The sequence below is a fragment of the Mesoplodon bidens genome, assembly GCF_964165515.1.
Source record: "Mesoplodon bidens genome assembly, chromosome: 12".
Classification (NCBI taxonomy): Eukaryota; Metazoa; Chordata; class Mammalia; order Artiodactyla; family Ziphiidae; genus Mesoplodon; species Mesoplodon bidens.
In genome coordinates, this window is record NC_138168.1 from 69,297,877 (window position 1) to 69,314,139 (window position 16,263).

The 16,263-nt window shown below is 42.6% G+C and overlaps 1 protein-coding gene across 3 annotated transcripts in view; it reads left to right on the top strand.

The window, feature by feature from the left end:
• HECA (hdc homolog, cell cycle regulator) overlaps positions 1-16,263 on the top strand; it is a 44,348-nt gene that overhangs the window by 12,412 nt on the left and 15,673 nt on the right. Inside the window, exon 1 of one of the 3 annotated variants that reach the window (XM_081251142.1) lies at positions 12,531-13,250. The exons of the other annotated variants lie outside the window; for them this stretch is intronic. Coding sequence (XP_081107268.1) covers positions 13,193-13,250 — 58 coding nt within the window. The 5' untranslated portion in view covers positions 12,531-13,192. Of the gene's footprint in view, positions 1-12,530; positions 13,251-16,263 lie in introns of those variants that run through there. 3 annotated transcript variants of the gene reach the window in all.

Below are 16,263 nucleotides of genomic sequence, written 5' to 3' on the forward strand. Positions count from 1 at the left end.
TTGGGATTGTGGCGATAGTGAACATTTGAACTGACGCTTCCTGTTCTTAATGGATCACAGTTCATAGCGAGGATGCGATTATCTTCTTTAGGCTACAGTCCTAGAACTGAGATCACTGGTCAGCAGGCATGTGACTTTCAAGGCTTTGATACATGTTGCCAAACTGCTTTCCAGAAAGGGTTTCCCTGTTTCCACTAATGCTGGCCCTGCATGGAGTGCTTTTTCTTCACACCCTTCCACAGGGATTTTGATAGCCATTTTCACCTTTGCCAATCAGATAGATGAAAAATCACATCTCGCTGTAATTTTTAACTGCATTTATTGGATTGCCAGCCAAATGAATGTCTTTTTATATGTATAGGGTTCATTTGTATTTTTTCCGTTTGTGATTTTTGTCCATTTTACTAATGGGATAGTTGTATTCTCATTGATCTAAACAAGGTCTTTTTATATTCAGGATACTTTTTGACATATGTTTCCCCTGGCTTGTTGTTTATCTTTTTGCCTTGTTTAAGGTGTTGCTGGTTAGACATGTTACAATTTTGTATGATCACAGAACATCCACATAGAGATAGAACCTCAAGGGAAAGGGGATAGTGGAGAAACTTGTCTGTGAAATTACCTGTAGGAAAAGCAGTTTGGGCCTGGCATCAGGGTAGTGACTGAGTTCATTTGGGTATCAGTGCACAGTAATGCTGTTACATTTGTGAGGGTCTGTTTCCTTTTTGTATTTAATTTGCAAAGCTCTGTTTCTCCCGCCCTCCTTGACCTCCTCCCTGACCACTGCTGTCTGGTTGACAGCTGAAGCTCCTGTGCTCAACACCTGTCATTTCCTGCGCATTCCTAAAATCCCCTGTGGTTTTTATTCGAGCCAGTTCCAAGGACTTTGAAACTTGTAGATAAAGGCTTCTTATTTACTTATCGCCTCTGTTACAAACTGAGGCCTCTTAAGGCTAAATTACCCATAACTTCCTTGTGATAATGAACTTAAATCCTGAATCATAGGAAAGTTCTCATTTTTGTCTTTCTGGCACTTGTGCTGAAATTACATTTCTGTGTTAGTAAAATGAGAACGTAGTACTGAATTGAACCAAGAGTTTATTTGCACCCTGTGTGTCACGCTGATCCAGTCTGCCCTGTGCTTCTCAAATGTCTGTGGCTTGGAAGAGGTTCCCAAACGCATTGCTTGTTTAAAGAGTGTGAGATTTGAGAGACACGGATCATAGCTTGAGGTCTGCCATTTTGCAAGGCTGATGAACCTTTCTGACCCCAACTATTCTTATCTGTGGAAAACGAGGATAACATGTTATTGTTTGTGACTAACTCTTTGCAAAAAAACCATAGATCTGTTTGAAAAAGCAAATGGTTGTGTCATGATTTGGGGTTTTTTAGTGTTTTCTAGTTGGGTGTTTGGCTTTTTGTTTGTCATGTGGAGGTGTGGCTGCTTCCCTTAGTGACAAATGCACACTCCCGATTCGTTGAAAGAACCCAGGGCCAACCTGGGCTTTGCCCCACAAGAGTTTGCAGTGAATGTTACTCTTCCAAAATCCTTATTCTGCTTCCTTGGGGGAGCCTTTAGTTTCTCTACAAGTTCAGGTCTGGGAGCTCTCACTATGTGGATTTTCCCAGAGAATATGCAGTGCTCACCTGCTGGTCTCAGGGCAAGCCCAACTCCTTGAGTGAGCTCCTTCTAGAGTTTCTGACCCCACTGTGGGGAAGGACTGTGGAGGCTGAAGCCCTGGGGAGGATGCTTTCACCAGCCTGAGGATAGCTGACTTGGGTATGGTTTTGTCGTGATCTGTGAATCATCTGTCCCCAGGTTTCATTATAACCGCAGACTGTTCTGTGATTTTAACCATTTGATTAACAGAGCCTTACTTTTGGCCTGTTGTACTTCATGATTTACACTGGTGTGCCTGTATCTGTCATCACACTTTCTTTAGTTTGTATCTCCATTCACTTCAGGCCTTTCTGCTTTCTGCTCTTTATCTGCCTCTAGGGTCCTGTGGAGTGGGAGTTTGTGTTGTAAAAGCACGTGGAATGCTTACTTACGACTTTCAGTTGTTTCCTTACCTCCCTTTCACATTTTGCATTTTAAATAAGTTTAAAGAATTGTGAATGTACCAAACCGTATTATGGATTTTATCAAAATAACTTCTACTGGCACATGATACCGGGTATGTATCTGTATCAGTGTGTTTATGTAAATGTATGGATGTGTTTTTTTAAATCATTGTTTTTCTTGGGATTTGGTTGATTAAAAACAAGCCTCCTCTTTGAGATAGTCAGATTTGAAATTTTTGACTTTGGAATATATCAGTTTTCCTCATAATTTATTTTTTAATGTTCCATGAGGTATGTGATCTAAAGATGACTTGGAAGAATTTTTAAAGAATTAATTTGAAATGTTTTTCTCTTGACAGATTTGGAAATACTGTTTAGAATTCATATGGAATATAATCATATATACATTTGTATATATTTATATATTTTAATAGAACTATATTTAACTGGACAAATTCTCTTATGGCAAAAGACAAATTTCTGGATATTTTTGGCTGTGTTTGGTCTTCGTTTCTGTGCGAGGGCTTTCTCTAGTTGCGGCGAGCTGGGGTCACTCTTCATCACAGTGCGCGGGCCTCTCACTATTGCGGCCTCTCTTGTTGCGGAGCACAGGCTCCAGACGCGCAGGCTCAGTAGTTGTGGCTCACGGGCCCAGTTGCTCTGCGGCATGTGGGACCTCCCCAGACCAGGGCTCGAACCCGTGTCCCCGGCATTGGCAGGCTGATTCTCAACCACTGTGCCACCAGGGAAGCCCTTCTGGATATTTTTGGTAACTCTTTTATAAATGAGTTTAGAAATGAATAGTTTTTTAAATAAATTTATTTATTTGATTTTATTTTTGGCTGCGTTGGGTCTTTGTTGCTGCGCGCAGGCTTTCTTTCGTTGCGGCGAGCTGGGGCTACTCTTTGTTGAGGTGCGTGGGCTTCTCATTGAGGTGGCTTCTCTTGTTGTGGAGCACGGGCTCTAGGCGTGTGGGCTCAGTAGTTGTGGCTCGCAGGCTCTAGAGTGCAGGCTCAGTAGTTGTGGTGCATGGGCTTAGTTGCTCCGTGGCATGTGGGATCTTCCCGGACCAGGGCTCGAACCCGTGTCCCCTGCATTGGCAGGTGGATTCTTAACCACTGTGCCACCAGGGAAGCCTAGAAATGAATAGTTTTGAGTCTTTGAAAATAGTCATACTATGAAATTATATCTGTGTTCCACAAAAGTTAGTAATTGGAAAAGGAATGAATGTCTAGTTATAATGACATCATTGGCTTAATGTATCACTGGGCTCTAAACTTCGAGCTTCCTCTGCAGTAGGAACTTTTATGGCCTGCTCTCCTGAAAACAAGTCATATTATAACAGCTGTGTTGAGTGTGTATATATGGTGAACTCCTGGGCTTGGACATAGACATAATTTATTTTTGAGTCTCATTTTCACTTTAACTGAGGTCTGTATAAGACTTAGACATGCCCTCCCCTTTGACAAGTCTTTCCTTGTTGCAACAGATTCTATAAGTTGCTTGTTGGTTGCTGATGCATCATTTTAGAAATAGGCTGAGTGGTGTGGCCCACAGGCAAAAGCTTTGTCTTTTCTCCCTAGATCACAGCAGAGGGACGGCCAGGGTGGGAAGGATTGCTGTAAAACAGGGGTCCCCAATCCCCGGGCTGTGGAGGACTGATATTGGTCCCGGCCTGTTAGGAACCGGGCCGTGAGCAGGAGGTGAGTGGTGGATGAGTGAACGAAGCTTCACCTGCCGCTCCCCATCGCTCCCCATCACTCGCATTATCGCTTGAACCATCCCCCCCCCCACTGTCTGTGGAAAAATTGTCTTCCAGGAAACTGGTCCCTGGTGCCAAAAAGGTTGGGGACCACTGCTATGAAGTATTTTCCCAGGTTTATTTTGATGGCAAGGCAGGGGAGCTGAAAGAGTGTATTTTTCAGGGAGTTCAGCAGGACAGAAAAGGCACATGGAAAACAAAGGAGTGTAAGGATTTAGTTTAGTTTAGGTACAGATAGAGTGCGGAAATGAATTTAACCACGTTGTGCTGGGGGTTTATTGATTTAAATACAGTAGTAACCCTAAAGATCTTCTTGGGGGTTGGCATGTTGACCCAAACAGGGATCGGGAGAAGCAGGTTGAGCTTCTGTTTCTCAACATCAGTGCTCTTTCTGCCGCCCTATTAGACAGTCTCCATACTGATGGAGTGCCGTTTCTTTACATTCTTTCCAAGAAAAGTTGCTTTATTCTCATTAAGAAGCGAGTAAGCCTTTGCTCATGGCTTTTTTTTTTTTTTTTGAAATTAGCAGTTCTGTTAGCTAGAGTAGCTTCATTTTCTATCTTTGTTTTTAAGGAGTGCAAAGATTGGGAAACCTTTATATTGTAATTGGGTTTAAACACTTGCTTTTTAAAATAAATGTATTTATTTCATTTATTTTATTTTTGGCTGTGTTGGGTCTTCATCGCTGCATGTGGGCTTTCTCTAGTTGCAGCGAGCGGGGGCTGCTCTTCATTGCGGTGCACGGGCTTCTCATTGCGGTGGCTTCTCTTGTTGCAGAGCATGGGCTCTAGGCGCGCGGGCTTCAGTAGTTGTGGCTCGTGGGCTCCAGAGCACAGGCTCAGTAGTTGTGGCGCATGGGCTTAGCTGCTCCGTGGCATGTGGGATCTTCCCGGACCAGGGCTCGAACCCACGTACCCTGCACTGGCAGGCTGATTCTTAACCACTGCATCACCAGGGAAGCCCTAAACACTTGCTTCTTTAACTTGACTTTCTGTAGACCTAGCTTTTAAATACTTCTGAGGATTAATATGGACATGGACCATATTGAATAAACTTTTGTGTAAACAGATCATAGTAAGCAGTTCTATAATTTTGACTGAGACACTATTCCAAATTATAGAACTGCTTACTATGATCTGGTTACACAAAGCTGTTGGTCACTGCCTCCTCTCCTTATAAACTGGCTCTGTGTTCTTTATTGATCTGTGTGCAGTGTGGGTGGGAATGGAAGAGGGAAGGCCCCTTACCAGCTGAATGACTTGGGAAGATCACTAAAGGCTCCTCTTGTGGGCTCAGGACGTGTTTGTAGAATCTGAACCAAGGGATTGTCTTATTTCTATTCTGGTATTTTGGTATTTTTAAGAGACATTCAGGGAAAACTATGAAACCATTATCTTCATCCTGATATTCAGCCTAAACCAGACATATTTTGGGTCCATGTCCTTTTAGGTCTTGACATGGCCTTTGGTAGACAAGAAAAGATATGAATTTTCTACTTTAAAGTCATTATTTATACAGATTTCTTACTGATGTCAGAGTGTTAGAGCCAGAATGGAAATTAAAAAATGGGTAAAATAAAAGCCTGTAGCTTTCTGTTTAGTTTGAACTTGAGGCTGGGTAGGCTTGTGAGTTTTAATTGAACATAAGAAAAGAGTGAGTCTAGGAGAATAAATCCAATATATTAAGAGAATGTTAAAACCCCAAGTTGTTAAATATAGTTGAAGAGCACATTGTTGTTTTGTTTTTTGGTTGAGGGAGAATGTGAGGCTTCCATGTTTATTTGGATAGATTTGTCTGAGTTTGTCTGAGTGAAAAGCCTTGTGTTTAAATCCTACTCAAAGCATAAAAACATGTTTAACTGAATGTAATCTCCACGTACTCAATTTGCTACCCTCTTTGGAACAGTCTCACACACTAAAATAACATAAGGGAGGATAAACTAAATCAGAGGTTAAGACAGATGTGCTTAAGTGAGCTTTACTATAGCTCCTATACTAATTAAAACAAGTTGACAAAATGTTTTGAAAGTATTAGCTTCCCTTTTGTACAGGACTTAGTGTCTTTTAAAAATTTTGAATAGAGAAAGATCTCAAAATATTTGAGAGCATTTATTTTAAGACTTTTTTAGTTTTCATTTCAAATACTCACCAGTTAGTCAAGAAATGATTTTTAACCCCCTGGTGAGTTTGAGGTATGGTGTGGGCACAGTGGTCCGGGTGCACTCCTTCCCTTTCTGATCTGCGCTCTGCACTGCCCCACAGGGAGGGATGGCAGCTGAAGCAGAGGCTTGGGGGGAGGGCCTGATGGGTGACCAGGTGGGAGATCTAGCCTGGGGGCCTAGTTTTGGAGCTCCTTGATCATAGCCAAAGGACATGGGGCTTCAGTCTGGGAGTTTCCAAGGTTCCTGAATGTGTGTATGATGTCGTCAAAGTGTAATTTTTAGAAGGCTGACTTGAAGGTGGTGATAAAACTTTTTTGCTTGTGTATCCTCAAAGAATTTGAGAAAACAAAGTTTCTTTTGCATATTAATACTGTCACACCCAGTTTTTTTTAAAGGTTTAAGTAAATGCAGAGGATACAGTCTCCGGTTTATTGTAAATGGTGTCATTTTAATGTATTTAAACAGAATCCAAATATCATAGCAACTTGCTAACCATTATCAGCCATTTAAAAGGTAATGGTCAGAAATTTTACATTTTTTCTTTATTTTTAAATTCTTACCCAGAATCTGTCTGATCCGAAGAAAGAGTATCGTCCTGCCTGAAACTCTCTTATTGATCATCTTATCATTTTCCTGTAACAAAATATGTATTTAAACTTAAATCTATATTAAGAAGCACTTCTAGAATGACAGAAGAAGAACATCTAGAAATCTGCCTTTCCATAGAAGCAATGAGAACACTGGCAAAAATGATCAAAATCAACTTTTCAAAATTCTAGAAATTAACTAAAGGCTTGCAATAATCCTAGGAGTGTTTATTCAGGGAAATTATTGAATTGTAGTAAGAACAGTGAATTTTGTTTTCTTTTAACTTGCTTTATTCCCATTCCTTCTCCCTAGCTCTGTGGTAGCTTTGTTTTTTAAAATTTATATATATATTTGAAGTATAGTTGATTTACAATGTTGTGTTAGTTGCAGGTATACAGCAGAGTGATACCTGAATCACTCTGCTGTATATATGTGTGTGTGTCTGTGTGTGTGTATATATATATACACACACACACACACACACGTATGTATGTGTATATATGTATATACTTTTCAGATTCTTTTCCATTATAGGTTGTTACAAGATAGTGAATATAGTTCCCTGTACTATTCAGTAGGATCTTGTTGTTTATTTTTTATATAGTAGTATGCGTGGTAGCTTTAAAACAAGCAACCTCGTAGTCACTAGAGGGAGAAGGACAGGTTTGGAGCTTCCCCAAAAGCCCTAGCTCTAGGGAACTCTCACCATTTGACCTGGCTCAGAGGTCAGTGTTCGAAGCCCTCTTAGGATGTCTGCTGAAAACACTCGGCAGCAATTATTTATCATTGCAACTGCCTGCAGCAGTGATACCAGTTGGAACAAACGAGAAATGGGTCAAAAAACGTAAAAAGAATGTCTTGGAAGTAGGAGGTCCATAAGGGGCTTTGAGAAGCTCTGATGTATTCCTGGTGCTCTAGAAGACTGTGCACATGGCAGCGCTCTAAGCATGTCCAGGAAAGACCTGAGGAGACCCTCATCTCACCTCTGGCTGACCTTGAGGCTCTGAGTAAGCAGAGAGTAAAGGCTAAGTAAGGTTGTAAACTGTTGAAGCATTGAAGGCTTGCCCAACACACACACACAGCCCCTTGGCGAAGGATGGGACACTTATTGGTTTAGGGCATTTAAGGAAGTCTCTGTCCATTTATTAGCTGACCACTAAGCTAACTGAGCAGAAACTTCAGTGGCTACATGTGATGAAAAAATAGAGACTTTACAGAGTTAAACACAAACAGCAGTAACAACAACAGAAGCATATCCTGCAAGGAGAGAGAATCTGATTTTGAGTTGCCACTTTATGTTATTTAAAGTGTCCAGTTTTCAACAAAAAAGTATAAGATACTCAAAGATTTAGGAAAGTATGGCTTACAAATTTATTCAACACTCGCAGCCTCTATGTTAGGCTCTGAACTGGGCACATAACAGGTGTTCAAAAACGTTATTTGAATGGACTTGTAATTAGCTGATTTTCAGAGACCCCATGTATTTTCTTTCTTCTGTAGTTAAGTGTTTAACCCTAAGACAAACCCTGGTGTTTTTATTACGTCTTCTAAAACAGGGTCTTTATTAAATGATAGCTATTAAAAGAAGCCATACGTTTGCCCAAATGAGTGTTTATTAGTATCCTGGAAAATTTGAAGGCTCTTTCTTTAGGTAATCATGTATAATAAACCTGCTAAGAAAACTGACTTATTCAGAGACCAGATCACTTAGAAATATTTCCTATATGAAGTTTATCTGTATAGTTTGAGTTTTTACAGCATTTTGAGAATATAACTATTGTACTGTTTTGCAGATGTCCAGATCTCTAGAGACCTGTAGTCAAGTGCTCATATTATCCTGTATTTGACTTCTTTATAGTAAAGATTCAGAAGATTTTAGTGTGTCAGACCTAGTAAACTGGTGTTAAGTCTACTTATCAGGATATGTTGATTTAAAAAACCTGGCCTCAAATCCATAATATTTGCAGATGATAAACCTTTACCATTTTCATGATCAATTGGGATGATGGAAGAAATTCAGGGTTGTCACACACTGTATTGATGTTCCCTGATTCATTCCAGGAGCAGAAGGAGGAAAGCGGAAACGCTGATGGCATCACATCTGTGCACAGAGTGGAACAATATATCCTGGTTCCAAATACTCATTTGTGTATATTTTTCTATATTTTTCATCATTCTTTTTTATTCCAGTGTCTGTAAAAAAGATGAAGCAAACCTGCTGGCCCCGCAAGCTTCAAAACCCCGTGTCACTGCAAGGAGAAGATGCTCACTGAATTTGCTTTGATGCCAAGCAGGGGGGCAAGGGATGATTAATATCTTAGAGAATGTGGTCAGGATTCCAAAAGGTGTTGACAGATTCCTGCCGTGGCTAATGCTGAGCTGGCCAGTATTCAAAGAGTGACATGAGAAAGGGCAACCCATAAAGCAAGCAGTTGTTTACTGGCAATTGCAATTGCCAAAAGGATGGGTTTACAGTGGATCTCGAGGTTCAAATTTAACTGTTAAAGAACTTGGTTAGCAAAAGCAAGGGTCTTTTGTTGTTGTTCACTGTGGAAATAATATTGCATCTAGAGTAGGCGTGTGTGTGTGTACATGTGCATGTGTATGAAATTACATTGATAAGGCGATATCTAGTTATTCATAGATACGCTCATCTACACATATATATGACCGCATGTGCCTTATTTCACTTGGCACCTGTTATAAACTTATTTTTTCTTATATTCTTATATATGAGTACATGTATCTATGATTAGTTTACCAATGAATATGACTTTTATTATTAAAACAAGTTGTCATTATAATTGCTAATGCCATTAATAAAAGCGAGATGACTACAGTGATCTGCTATTCTTGCTATTAAGTTTTTACATTGGCGTTTTTTTCAGTAGCCATCCTAGGAAGATGGAGTTGGTTGGATTCTTGTAGTTGTCAGTGGTGATGTGACCCTGCAGCAGGTTCAGATTGTGTGGCCACGTCTGTAATACTTGCAGTTTCTCAGTTCATTGCTCTTTTTTCTGCCTCTCCCCTTAGAGCTAGTCTCTGCAGTGAACATGGGATTCTCCTTTTCATATTTTCCAGAAATGAATTCCTGGGTTTGCTAGGTGAGCGGGGAGAAGGGGAAAAGGGGAGGTAAAGAGGCTGCTGTTGGGAAGAGCTAAGCAGAGGCAAGACTGGGCCCACATGAGGATGACAATGCCCGGAAGAGCCTAGGCTTTGTGGGTTAGAGCCCAGGAGAGAGACCCCCCTCCATACACACCCAGAAGAAGACAAGGCAGGGTGGAGTTGGGGGGAGTCTGAGCCCACTTCACCATGTCTAATTTCACCAGTGAGGCTGGGAGCAGGTGATGGGGGAGGCACCTGCACGGTCCAAGTGGGGCAAGGAGGCCAGAGGGGCCAGGTTGGCTGGCAGAGCCAGCCCGAGGTGTGTCTGAGAGAAGCCAGGTGGGCTGGGAACAGTAGAGGCCTGGGTATGAATAGCAGAGTGGGAAGCTGGGCCCAGGGGAAGTGGGTGAGAGGCATGGGCTGTGGGATGGGGGAGAGGCACGGAGCGGGTGAGCAGAGCGGCTCTAGGACCCACCGCTTGTGCCACAGGCAAGGCAGAGGGGGCAGCCTTTCCTGAAGGTGCTGTGTCTGTGGGGCTCCTGGGGTCCTGGGTCAGCACCGGCCTCCCCTCTCACTTTGCACCCTGCTCTGGCCAACTTAGGAAAGTGAGAAGGGAGGGGAGCACCTGGGCCCCCGTCAAGTCCAAGTTTTGACACGTATTAGGCAAAGCTGATTTGAAAGTTAAGAGGAGAGGTGGGGAATGGATTTTTGTTTTGATCATTTATAGCCTCCTTCTTCTAAAAATAAAGTGGCTTTCAAAAATACATGTAATAGGGGCTTCCCTGGTGGCTCAGTGGTTGGCGGTCCGCCTGCCGATGCAGGGGACGTGGGTTCGTGCCCCGGTCCGGGAGGATCCCATATGCCGTGGAGCGGCTGGGCCCGTGAGCCATGGCTGCTGAGCCTGCACGTCCGGAGCCTGTGCTCCGCAACAGGAAAGGTCACAACAGTGAGAGGCCCGTGTACCGCAAAAAAAAAAAAAGAAAAATACATGTAATACTATAAGAAATAATAAATAAGTGAGAATATTAGTAATAGAGATGATACTGTTGGGAAAAATAATGGACGTCTTGAGGCATTACAAGAGGTAGGTCACAAATGTGGCTTTCAGATTTCTAGCACACAGGAAAGAGGCAAACAGAAGCAGTGGCCTGCGCTACAGTGTCCATCACATTAACAAATGAAGCAAAACAAAACCAGCAACTTATAAGATGTTATAAAATACTGAGCAATGTCCATGACAATGTCCTTTCATAAATAAAACAAATTTATTAGGCCTGCTCACGTCATTCAAAACAGCCTGTCCAGGGAATAAAACAATGTGGTCCAAGTAACCAACTCTGGGACACCTGGCTTAACTAAGGGATAGCTTTTATCTAGCGCAGGGCTCATGTACCCAAATGAATCCAGGGTCCTGGCATATGAGTAAGTGTATGAATGGGGCTGGAGTGGAGGCCTGGATGACCCAGAGAGGGCATGCTACATCTAAAAGGCATTTACACTTCATAACAAAAAACCCTGTACTGGTTTAATAAGACACTGCAGGCCAGACCACCCCACTGGAACTCTGATCTAGAGGAATGTGTGGACATCATCTATGGACTCTTTCTTAAAAGTTGTTTCTCTCAGTTGAGCTTTTGGAAGATATTGAACAGCAGTGAGTTATGGATCATATTCTTTGACAGGTACCTGGTCTGCAGATAACCCATGTTGCCAGTTAATCATGCAGCCATATGTTTTACCCATTGGACAGACTGGGGGGAGGTGAAGCCATTTGTCTTTTAAGCTGAGGGCTTTGGGAATCCAGAGGCAAGGGGAGGGGCCAACTCCACTGTGGCCTTTGGTCTCCAGGCACCATTCTGGGTGCATCAAGAGAGAAGTAGGTCAACGTTTTGGGCATGCTGTGCTTATAACTTAGGTGGTAAAATGGGAATTATGTATAAAAAATATGATTTAGGAGTTTTGATTATGGCCCTAATTTGAATATTTATGCAGGTAAAGGGGAGGCCATTGACAAGGATAATCAAAATCAGGTTCTAGAGTGTTTCAGAGGAGCAAGGAAAAGGCTTTAAATTTGGATTATAGTACTTGAGGATGACGTGAAGTCTTTTCTGGAGTCTTTAACAGTGGGATAGTTTAACAACTGGGCAGTCTCTTTGCAGTTATATACATGCACACATACAGGCACACATGCACACACTAGTGCACATACACATATACTTAATGTGGAGTTCTGTTCCCATCCTATGGTATTGTGGTTTGGTTCCGAGAGCTCTTGGACCGACCTCTCCTTCAGGGTGAATGCATGCAGTACATGAAATGCTAGGGTGCTGTGTAGTTCTCCGTGATACAGCGCCCTCAAGATCTAAATCTCCAAGCAGGAGAAAAGGCAGCCTGCTAATTTATTTCCTAGTACAGTGTGATCCCATTATATGCGAATTGAATTATGCAAATTTCAACTAATGACACATAAATCATAATAAAAGCTTCACATTATATGGAAAATTTCAACAGACACATGCCCCCAAGTTATGCATCAAGCCATCTCATATTTTCAAAGCCAGCAGGTCAACTGAATTATAAAAATGCTTTGTTACCCAATGTCATTACCTTTTCTTTTAAAGAGAAATACCTACTAACCCTTGGCAATATTATGTGAACTCTTGTTGTTTATAGAACTTTTTCATGGATTTTGGTGACATTTGTGTTATTATTTTAAAATTAACATAATTTAAACGTTTATTATAGCTTTCAAAATATCCAAGTATGCTAATACTGGTACTGAAAAACATCCTGAAAATCTGTAACTTTGGAACAGAAATGTGGTAAAACACTATGATATGGCATTCTGTCAATTTATGAGGTACAACTGAGAAATATTAGAAGTAATGCTGATATTTAAAAGCACCAGTAAAACAAAAATACAGCACAACGGCTGCAGATTTATGCATTCTGAGGATGCATTTCCCCATACCCTACCCCCAGACTAGGGGATAATCAGTCTTGAATTATGTAAGTTCTTTAGGAGCACATCTCAATAATCAAATACATCCATGCCTTTTATGAATCCCTGTTATCCAGGCTTGGAAAAGATTGTTTAGGTTGAAAAATACACATAGCAAGATACTTATTTGTCTGACACTGAGTAGAAAATCTTTAAGGGGTTAGAAGAAGTAAATTTTCCTTCTTTAAAACTTGTCAGTAGATATTTAGTGAAATTATTTTACGCACACCACCCTGCTTTGTTTGTTGTAGGGAAGCAGAACATTTCTTGCACTTATTTACAGATGGAGAAAGGAGGACGGTCACTTCCTGGTTGTAGCTTTGCTCTAAACACATTCAAAGTCCTTTGGTTTTTACATCAGGTAATATAAAGTGATAAAGCTTTTAATAATAATCGCGGGCTTCCCTGGTGGTGCAGTGGTTGAGAGTCCGCCTGCCGATGCAGGGGACGCGGGTTCGTGCCCTGGTCCAGGAGGATCCCACATGCCATGGAGCAGCTGGGCCCGTGAGCCATGGCCGCTGAGCCTGTGCGTCCGGAGCCTGTGCTCCGCAACGGGACAGGCCACAACGGTGAGAGGCTCGCGTACCGCAAAAAAAAGATAATAATAATAATCGCTTATATTTAAATGGTGCTCATTATGTGCTGGACACTGTTCAAACTGCCTTAATAACTCCTTTGATTTTCATGGCAACCCTTTCAGGTAGGTGCTCACTCTTACTTCTGCCATTTTACAGCTGAGAAGATAGAAGCACAGGGAGGTTAAGTGACTAGTCAAACGTCTTAAAACTAATAAGTTTAGAGCTGAGAGTCAATGCAGGCTGGCTGGCTGGCTCCAGAGTCCGTATCCTCAGTCACCATGCTCTGGCCTCTCAGAAAGCTCAGCGATGAGGATCCTCTGGTCAGAGCCGTCATACCTGGAGGGGAACTTGCTCTGCAAACAAGGGGATGTGTTCCCATGTAAGAAGAATTACTGTATGGAACAGATCCCTGTCGTAAAATAGTTGTTCAGAAACCCTAAAGTTTGCACTTGGTAGCTGGATGCTGAAGGAGGGTAGAATAGATTATGGCAAGTCTGAGGCAGTGAGGGTGAGGGCCAGGCTCTGCCCCAGAGAGAATCCTGTGCTGAGTCCAGAAGACCTGCTGCGACTCAGGGGCGGGGCCGTGGGCTGTGCTCCCCAGTGGCCACCTTCCTCCCTTCTCCCTCCGCCAGCACCCAGTCACTGCGGAGTCCGAAATTCGACCGGGCCGAACTTGCCTTCAACAGGACGTTTGTTAGGCACGATAGTCTTCACGGTAGTGGGTTTACAATGATGAAAACGACCGAGTCCCTACCTCAGGCTTTGTCTAGAAAGCCTCACGTGACTTCAGAAGCCCCTCCTCGCCCCTCCACCCCGCCGGGCTCCCCATCTTCCTGTGACGCCTGAAACTATTTTAAGAGTGGTGAAAACAGTCAATTTCACAGCTAAGAAGCTGAAAATGGTGGTGTCTGGTTTGGGGGCTTCCTGTTAGCGTGAATGAGTTTGTCAAGAGCTTTGGGTTTGTTGGGCAGCCAGCATAAATGACTACAGTCAGGTCCTTCCCTTTTACTAGGTGGGGGAGGACCGAGGCCTGAGTGGGGAGGAAGGATACAGGATGAGAAGCAGAGTGACGGGCTTTGCCCAGGTGACGTCAGCCTCATTATCTTACTGTCCAGACTTGAAACTACTTGAGATTTGTGCCCAGAATGAGGTGAGCCCTGATTATTTTCACTTGGGCAGGGAGAAATAGAAGCTGAGTACAGAATATTTGACGGTGAAGCCATAGAAACAGGTCCTGGAGTGTTCCTATACTTTTTTTTTTTTTTTTTTTTTTGCGGTACGCGGGCCTCTCACTGTTGTGGCCTCTCCCGTTGCGGAGCACAGGCTCCGGACGCGCAGGCTCAGCAGCCATGGCTCACGGGCCCAGCCACTCCGCGGCACGTGAGATCCTCCCGGACCGGGGCACGAACCTGTGTCCCTTGCATTGGCAGGCGGACTCTCAACCACTGCGCTACCAGGGAAGCCCTCCTATACATTTTTAAAAACCATGCTGACTTTGTATAAAGGAACCTTTTTTCATTTTGCTTGTTAGTCAAGCTGCCACAGCTCAGACTAATGTCCCAGGGGAGGTGTGTAACACAGGCCCTCCCTGAATGTGGGATTCCCTGCTTTACACTTCCCCCTTAAAGGTTTGGTTGCATCAGGTGTTTGTATTCCATTTATAACTTTGTGGGACTGCTATTCTTAAGAGCTAGGAATTTTGTAAATTTAGAAACAGCTTTCAGGAAACAATCAAATACATTTCTATAATATGGCTAATTTGTTATAGGTGTGATTTTTGAAGGCCACCAGTCCTGTTTTTTACAGTTAAAAAAATGTTTCCTATATGTGTCAGTAAATTGTAAGACTTAGGAATTTGAAAAAGAGGCATGACATTATTCATTTACTTACTTTCTAAATACCTAGTGTGTGAAATGTGAAAATACTTTTAAAAGAAATATCAAGTCCGTCTCAGCATTTAAAAATTAAAATTTTGGATATCATGAATGCAAGGGTACTGCTAGGTCATTCTTTAAATTAGATTTCCTTAGTCCTGGGTTAATATCACTTTGGTTATTGCCATTACATTACAGAGTCACTGCCTTTGAGGCTGTTCCTCTGAAGGAGTAAAGATAAAAGCAAATGAACTTTGTTTAATTGACTAATTAACATTTTAAGATACTAAAGATGTCTACATTTCAGGTGACTACAGTTAATTTACCCAGTATACACACCACTCTTCTACTGCTTTTCAGCGTGCTTCCCTACACTAGTCTTTCTGCCTAGGATTACAGCCCTCTCTCTTCCTTCTGCTCTGCTTGTCATGTGTGGGTTTCACGTGCCAGTGTCTTTTCAATGCACCTTTATTCAGCACTGGATGTGTGCAAGTGGTGCCAGGAGTACAAAACTGAGTAATAGGCGTCCTTTCCTGAGTCATCACCTGGTGGGGACCAACCACAGTGGGGACTCAAGTAAGGTTCAGTCCAGAACCTTCCTGGGGGTGGGGAGATCAGGATGCAAGGGAAGAGGGGAGTCCTGGCATCTAGAGATGGGCCTTGAAGAATGGGAGGAAGGGGAAGAGGTTTCCTACGTGCCAGTCCCTGCTCTAAGCACCACCTGTGTATCAGTATATTTTATCCTTTTAAGAGCCATATAAGGTACATTCAGTTGTTATCTGCATTTTATACAGAGGACGCTGACACAAAGAGAAGTAAAGTAACTTGTTCACGAGCACACAGCTCATCAGTGGTACTGCTGGGGTTCCAACCGAGGTAGTCTGGTTGCAGAGTCCATGCTGTGAATTGCTACACTGGACGGTTGGGGTTTGGAGAAGTGACGATTAAGCATTGTGACACCCGGGAGGTAGATGGGGAAGCCACGGTGATCACGGGGGTAGACAGGTCAGTTTGGGCCATTTTGCTAAGTTCCTGGGATCTGACACTGAAGGGGATGATTGTAACATAGCCATAGGCTTTGTGGGTCCCATCATCTCTGCCGCTTCGTTTGGTGGCATATTGTATTATAT